The sequence below is a fragment of the Lutjanus erythropterus genome, chromosome 14 (genome assembly GCF_056507025.1).
Source record: "Lutjanus erythropterus isolate fLutEry1 chromosome 14, fLutEry1.hap2, whole genome shotgun sequence".
In the NCBI taxonomy this organism is placed as follows: Eukaryota; Metazoa; Chordata; class Actinopteri; order Lutjaniformes; family Lutjanidae; genus Lutjanus; species Lutjanus erythropterus.
The window spans coordinates 13,295,627-13,303,112 of NC_139330.1; the positions used below are offsets into that span (position 1 = coordinate 13,295,627).

Below are 7,486 nucleotides of genomic sequence, written 5' to 3' on the forward strand. Positions count from 1 at the left end.
AACTCTGTTGGCTCAGACATGTTTAAGGAGAGTTACAGTCTACAAACTATTTAAAAATCTTTTTTTCGTTAACTTCAAATGTGAACATGAAAATACCGGTGACCACAAATGTAACACAAAACCTGCACCACATAAAAGGTAAAAGCAGAGTTCCCGTCTTTAAAAGTCACTCGGTCTGAGGCTGAACTGAGATCTGAGTCCCCTCCCCAGTACAACCCACCCGCCCCTTCCCAGATACTGAGCTTTTTGTTCTGCATCTAATGTTTTCATTAGGAAACTGGGCGCAACCAAGTCAACGAGGGAAGGATTAGAGAGCAAGAGAGCGAACGCAGGGCAAAGAGGGAGAGAGGAAGAGTTGTGGAGGAGAAGAGATCTGTTGGTTTTTAGTCTGCTTCTGAATTAGAGGAGATTTGGGGGGGCTCTCTGTCTTTTTCTCCCCTTCTTTTCTCTTTTCTCTCACACTCTTTGTCATCATCTGCTCGCCAGGTTTCACTATGACACGCCCCTTCACCTCCTCAGTTGGACTCATCTTCCTTCTGATTGGCTACGCTGCAGCAGGTAAGGGATGTAGCCGGGTGTGGTCGGGAGGGGGGAGGGTCAAGGGGTCACAGGTCAGACAGGAAGGGCCAGAGGACACTCAGCTGAGTGGATCAGTGTTTGGAGTGTTTACACAGCATTGACTTACTAGAACAGATGATTTATGGATCAGCGCATGTTCTGATCATATCTATTCCTGCATACATTATGTCTATGTTGCATTGTGCAATACATTTAATATACGTCACAGATATGTGTAAGTGTAGCTGATGGCTGGATGAACACACATGAAGCTGAACTGACATCATGGTTGCACATACACACACATGTGAGTCTGTGTGTTCAGGGATTGCCAGCACATCTGTTACTAATTTCACTGCAGCTCAGGCTACACTTAATCCAATATTCTGACAGCAAAGTTTCAAACAATCACTCTTTCCTTCATCCATTATGTCCATTTGCCGCCTTCCAGCCAGTGTGTTTAGCTTTGTTTACCAGTGTTGCTAAAATCCAAAGGAAATTCACAAAAATGTCGGCCAGTCCTCCGGAGCCAAATCTGTGACTGACGGCCTCAAGTGTGAATTACACTGACTTCATAGTGCAAGAATGGCCAACTGCAGGAAGAATACAACAAAAAGAACATTCACCATATGCAACAAGTGAGCACACACAGCCATTTAAACATGCACAACGCTTTTGATCTCAGATTTTATCTTAAAAGCTAAATTTTGCTTTAAATTTAGAGTGTAAAAAGAAGTTAACACGGGTGGAATAGCTCATGCTTAAAGGATTTTTCACAGTTCAGATGTCACAATCTCAGAAACTGGCAAAGGAGCAGGACATGGTGCTCAATACTGGTGTTAAAAAGTTACATGTGAGTGAAAAACTAGAAACTGGAAAAACTTTCCAAAATGTAAATGTTTTTGCCTGCAGCACTTTCAGTTGCAGTTGTGGTTGAAGCACTTCAGCAGCTGAAAAATGACCATGTCTGTTTAGGTGTAAGAGCTGAAAACAGTTGAATTATTAACTGAAGATAAAAATCAGTGGATGTGACGGTATAAGCATTTAAAAAGATAGCTCAGGTTTTTTTTTTTAAGTGGAGTTGCATGAGGTAGCATCGTCAGTGTACAGTATCACCTGCAGTAGATGGCGGTGAGCATGCGCCAAGTTTAGAGAAGCAGCAGAAGTACCAGAGTAAGAAACTAAGCAATGTACTCCTGTGGTTGATCAATTAAGTGGCAAAATAAGTTTGTTGCTGACTATTGATAAGTAGCTCATACAACCCCACTTCAAATAATCCAAACTGTCCCTTTAAGTTAAAACACATGTAATGGGTGAAAGCATTTGAAGTGCCTGGGCAGATTTGCTGTTGCACACCTTATGTAGTTTTTCCACCTCGTGTATTAAAGCAGGCTGGTATGTAGTACACACGCTGTAGTATTGCACATTCTTCGCTGATGGTGCTGGTAAACCACCGTAATGTTTTCCATGGGCGTCTGTCAGGCCACAGCTTGGTTTGTATGAACACTGTTGCTGTGAACTAACACTCTGACCTGCACTGACTTCTCAATTTTGCACTCGACTGAACTCCCTCTCTCCTGTAGAGAGCCGTGTCAGTGCACAAAGCCACACACACAAACACACACACACACAGTTATTCACCTTTGTCCTCGGGTGGAGTCGGTGGGTTAGATCATCATATCTGTGTTTGCTTCTCCTGTGGTGTGTTTTCTTGGCGTGTGGGGTGATTTCTCAACCTCCTGGAACAGATCTGACAGGGAAAAAAAAAGTGAGCTGGACAAAAGCAAAATCCAACACAAACAGGAACAAATGCCTTGTTGTCGGTGTTTGGAAACGCAGGCTGGTGATAATATTACATCTCAGCCAGCCAGTTTTGCATCAGCCACATTAATCACATCTCCAGTTTATTGCGTACAGCACAGACACTTCTTCCTTTGCACAACAGCATTTATCATGAGCATCAGCATGTAGCTCTCTTGAAAGTTTTCCCCTTCTAAAGAGCAGACTGTGCTGTACACACATTGATCACACAAACACACACTGACACTTAGATGGAAGCACAGCTGTGTCTTCTTCTTTTTTTTTTTTTTTTTGCTGATCGTGAAACCAGCAGCACATTCTGTTACAGCTGAAGACTGTGGTTGCTTTGAAATGCAACAACAACAACAGAAAAACCCACCACTTTAATGACTTTTACCTCCAGATCCTGTGTAGGAAATCTTCATGTCTTTAGCAGACTGCTGATAATTCATCTGTCACTGTCAAAACAAGGCAGGCGAGGTTTGCCAAATCTCCATGCCCTCGGGTCGGTTCAACAAGACATCTGCTTTGACCACTCATGAGGAAATCTGATGAACTTTTTGCACCTTCCATCCATCCATCGCTCTGTCTTGGCCTGTTTCCTGCATGTACTGAACTTGGCGCCCCTCTGGTCGGCGTAATGGAGCTTGTAAAATGTTTCCGTGGGATATCTCTGTAAAATCAAGGCGGCCTGATGCTAAGGCACGGCTGTGCACGGGAGGACAATGTTCAGAATAAGATATGGGAATCATTTCAGGCTGTCTCTGCTTGCACAGCTTTTATTGCTTGAGAAACAAAGGATTTTAAGGGTCAGCGGTAGACTAAATAACTTGTTAGGACAAATACTGTTAGAGCATGAGACCAACAGAAAAACAACTCTTGTTTCTACCTGTATATCAGTGAAAGATGAAAAATTGGACTTCATCTTTTTTAGTTCATGTCAGATGCAAAAATGGTGAAATTGCTGATGAAGCTAAGAGGACGGAAACCTGGACAAAGCCACAGTCTGTGTTTATTTGACAGTAGACTGAATGGCAGGTATTTTTGTTCTAAAATTAATATTTCCAAAAGTGTGCACATGTGCAGCTCCGCTTTCCTACAGAACCCTAGAGACAGCACGGAGGAGACAAAATGAGTAATATAAAGGCATTAAGTGGTGGGAAAAGGTAGGAAATGAACTGAAATGATGCTCAAACAAATGTCAAATGTGATTATCTGTTAAAATAAAAACTGTGATTTTAACCTCAAGAAAACCAAACAGTGTGGGCGTGTAGCTTTATATATTATTACAGTTAGAAAGAACTCTTTGGCATTTTACCAGTGCATTACTTTCACTTTTAGAAGTAAGGTTTCCACAGGGGTTCTTCCTTAAAGACTGGCTCTTTTCATCCAAAGGACCCCCCTTTGAATGACGAGGGTTCTTTGTACCATAATATAAAAAGGTTCGTGTTAAACCCCTGTGTAGGTTTCTGGGTCAAACCCTTGGAATAAAAAAGGGTTTCTGGTAGAATCTCCTGTGTGGGTTCTACATAAAACCCTTGGAATTTAAAAGAGTTAAAAAGGTTCTCGGTAGAACCCTGGGTATGTTCTAGGTTTACCCTTGGATTATAAAAAGGTTCTCAGTAGGGTGTGTTCTTGTTAGTACCTTTAGACAGTGGCTTTCTGGGTGGAACCACTACACCATAGAAAGGTTCTCTGTAGAACATCTTCTCATAGGGAGTTCTGGTTGAAACCTTTCACAGACGCGTCTAGGTATAACCCTGTATGCTGGATTTTAGGTAGAACTCTTTAAAAGGGTTGCAAGTGGAACCTTTAGGTTTTACCAGGGACCAAAAACGGTTCTCTTACAGGGACAAGCTGAAGGATCCTCAATGGTTCTCCTTAGCAGCTTTAATTCTAAGAGCACTGAAGATGGGATGTGGAGTAATTTTCCGATGAAAGAGCCCCTAACTGTATATTTCAGGAGAAAAGGTGAAAGCACGTCCTTGTTAGGTCGCTGGCAGGCGGCCACGGTGTGAGAGGAATAATATTGACAGAACCTCACTCTGCAGAGGGAACCTAACGCTGCCTTGGTGTCATTAATGTTCGATAACAGCACGCGCTCTCAGGCATTAAAGCTGCTCGCATACCCTCCAAATATTTCATCTAAATAACAGCAACAGCACGGCTGCCAGCGTTCAGTAAATGAATGAGAAGTTCACTCATTTATAACATATAAACGATATCAATGGGAGCTTGGCCTGCAGCCACAAAGAAGGTGTTAGAAAATGGAAGCAGAGTCCTGCGAGAGAACGCAGGCTTCCCCTCAAATATGTGGACTTCAAAGGGAAACAGATAATTGGAAACATAACTATGAGGGGGAAACGTCAGGAACATTTTAGACTCCACATGATGAGGCAGATCACTCTCCTGCTGTTATGTGTAGGCCTAACATGGTACTAGACTGAAGAATGAAATGTTAAATGATCCAAAAAGTACATTACCAGCATGCTAGATTACACTACATGAATGTGACAACACTAAAATAGATGTTTTCAGTTGTTTATTTCTCACATTTGCTTTGTGTTATAGCACCAAACACTCTCATGTCTGTGGGCTAAATGTGAAGCTAGCTTCAATTTTTAAAGTGGAAACAGGGAGAAACAATTACACTGACTTTGTTTAATGGTAACAAAATCAGCTGCCTTGACTCGTTTATGCAAATTTAACCACCGAACCTCTTGAACGGTCCAATTTTTGCCCACAAAGAGCCAGTGTAGCAAAAGTACAGGCGCTGTAAGCTAGCTGGTAGCAGACAAACCAACTGTATGGAGATCTCACCGCCTACTGATCGTCTGGGGATTTGCAATGCAAGGTAGTTGCTTAAACAGCTAACAAACCCTTAGATTAGATTAGATTTTTGTTTTGGCAGCACAGGTTTTTTAAAAATTGTTTCCACTCAGGTTGAAAGACAAAAGCTGGGAGATTGAGTGTTTACAGACTGAATACTGAGTTTAGCGTGTCTGTATCTATATTCCAACTTACATATATTTAACTTTTAGTATGTTCTGCAGCTTACAAAGTATGTATGTTGCATGTAGTGTACATACGATTGGGATATAATGTTTTGTCTTTACATTGCACTTTGAACTTTAAGCCTCTTGCTCACACATCTGTTACAGTTCATAGTGCAAAATTTGAAGTAACAAGAAATCTTGTCATACTTTTTGCTTTCATTTCAATTTCTCTGTCTCAGAACATTACAGTCACTCATTTGCCATTTTAAATTAGGTAATAAGTGAATGGTTATGAATGATTAAGAGATAAGAATGTGTGTTTGTGCATCACTGGGTAACTTCTCAGACTAAGTGGGATAGATTGTCACATTACATTTTAACATATAACAACATGTATAAAAGCTGAGGCTGCCACTGTTGGTCTTTTGCAACAAAGACTTCCCATTGTGCTTCCCTCCTTCCTTCTTTATTTGCTTCTTTTTGTTTGCATATCCTTACAAAAATATATTCTATCATTACAAATCTTTTTACTGATGAAACGCTTTTTATGCACTTATGTATTTCCATTTTGTGTTAGCTTTCTTTTTACTTGGTTGAACAATCCGAAATTATCATGCATGTCAAGAGCAAAGTAACTTCAGAACAGTGAGTTGCACATGCAACTGGTATTGAAAGTATAATCAGTGTGAAAACTCAGCTGTGTGACAAGATACACCGCTTTCCCCTATGCACAGACCTTTGTGTTTCAACTCACCCTCTGACTGAACTCAGATCTCACAGGAGCTTCCATCTCTCTTTTTTTTCTCGTCTCTGTACATTTATGAAGCACATTAGCACAGCTACCTATGCTAAGCTAACAACTGCTGTTTAATGCACAGATGTGAGAGTATTGATCTTTTCATCTAACACTGTAAATAAATACAATTTCTCAGTGTGTCAAACTATTCCTTTAATATCCAATATTAGAGTTTATATCACTGTATTGTTTGTTTGGTGTGTGGAATCTGTGTTTTGGGCTTAAATGTTTGATGTTCTTTGTCTGTATTTCTTACAGTCATAGAAAAAAACATTTTTTTTCTCCTCAATCTTGTTCTTAATACTTTTTAAATGTGGAGTTAAAGTGCTGCTTTTAAAATCAGTATGTTATAAGAATAAGATCAGTACTCTTTCTGCTTTTAAAAATGGTTTGTTTGCTATTTTAAGCCTACACCAAACACTGTAAATCCACTCAGACATGCATCTTTTCTTTTTTCCAGGACCTGAGGCTGACCTGCGCCCTCGAGCGGTGCGTTCAAGCGCCTGTCAAGAGCACACAAACCTTCACAGCCGCCTGGATGTAGTGGAGAAGGTGCCGTTTCCAAACCGACCTGACATTCAGAGCCCTGTATGGTTTGAAACCATCAGGATTTGGGATTTTTTCACCCCGGGTGTTGTCAGCTTCATTATTAAATGTCAGCTTTCTCTCCATCTTAGGCTGCCAAAAAAATAAAAAAGTAAAAAATAAAATCCTCAGCATTTCCTTTCAGGGATAAGATGTCGACACAGCCGTGGCTCACTGCCACATCCACAGTCACATACTGTGCAAAACCCCCATGATTGCTCAACTTTTTCCAAAACAATGACGAGTTACTCCAAGTCTCCACATTCATGTCATCTGACAAACCCCACTCTTACTCTGACCTGACTTTACTAGCTGTTTTGGGCAACTGTATTATTCATATGAATAAGTGATTGTATTATTCATGAGTGATGATTCTATTATTCATACTACAACTTATTAATGTATTATTCATATGTCAACCACACAACTATGTCTCCTGCAGAAAGTGGAGGACACAGTTGAGAAGTTGGAGGTTGAGCTGGCTGCACTTCTGGATGTCATTGAAGCCCCAAAGTGGCGCCCCCTGTTGGTCAATACAGCAAAGACAACTGTGGACATCCTGGAAGACCCAGAGCGGAGGGGCCAGTCTTAAACTGAGCGGACATCCATGGAGGAGGGACTCACGATGACTCTTGAACTTGGACTTTGAGGAATTACATGTGTTTACATGACTTTATTGCAAACCATTTTTTAATCTGTGAGAATGCATATACTGTATCTGTGTATCAAAATGAAGTTTTTGTCTTAAAAA

The 7,486-nt window shown here is 40.8% G+C and overlaps 1 protein-coding gene across 2 annotated transcripts; it reads left to right on the forward strand.

The window, feature by feature from the left end:
- Nucleotides 1–254: 254 nt before the first annotated feature.
- On the forward strand, nt 255–7,486 carry LOC146315298 (placenta-specific protein 9-like). Of its 2 annotated transcripts, XM_084736328.1 has the most exons (4): nt 275–375; nt 487–558; nt 6,611–6,702; nt 7,178–7,486. In XM_084736328.1, the coding sequence occupies exons 2-4, from the start codon at nt 495–497 to the stop codon at nt 7,325–7,327; spliced, it is 306 nt and encodes a 101-aa protein (XP_084592454.1). In that variant the 5' UTR covers nt 275–375; nt 487–494; the 3' UTR covers nt 7,328–7,486. The 2 variants fall into 2 exon arrangements, with proteins under 2 accessions (XP_084592453.1, XP_084592454.1); XM_084736327.1 differs by having other exon boundaries at nt 255–558.

Coding starts and splice junctions, on each gene's coding strand:
- LOC146315298 (XM_084736327.1), top strand. CDS start 495: ATGACACGCCCCTTCACCTCCTCAGTTGGACTCATCTTCCTTCTGATT. Junction 559..6,610: donor GATTGGCTACGCTGCAGCAG/GTAAGGGATGTA, acceptor TCTTTTTTCCAG/GACCTGAGGCTGACCTGCGC. Junction 6,703..7,177: donor GCCTGGATGTAGTGGAGAAG/GTGCCGTTTCCA, acceptor TGTCTCCTGCAG/AAAGTGGAGGACACAGTTGA.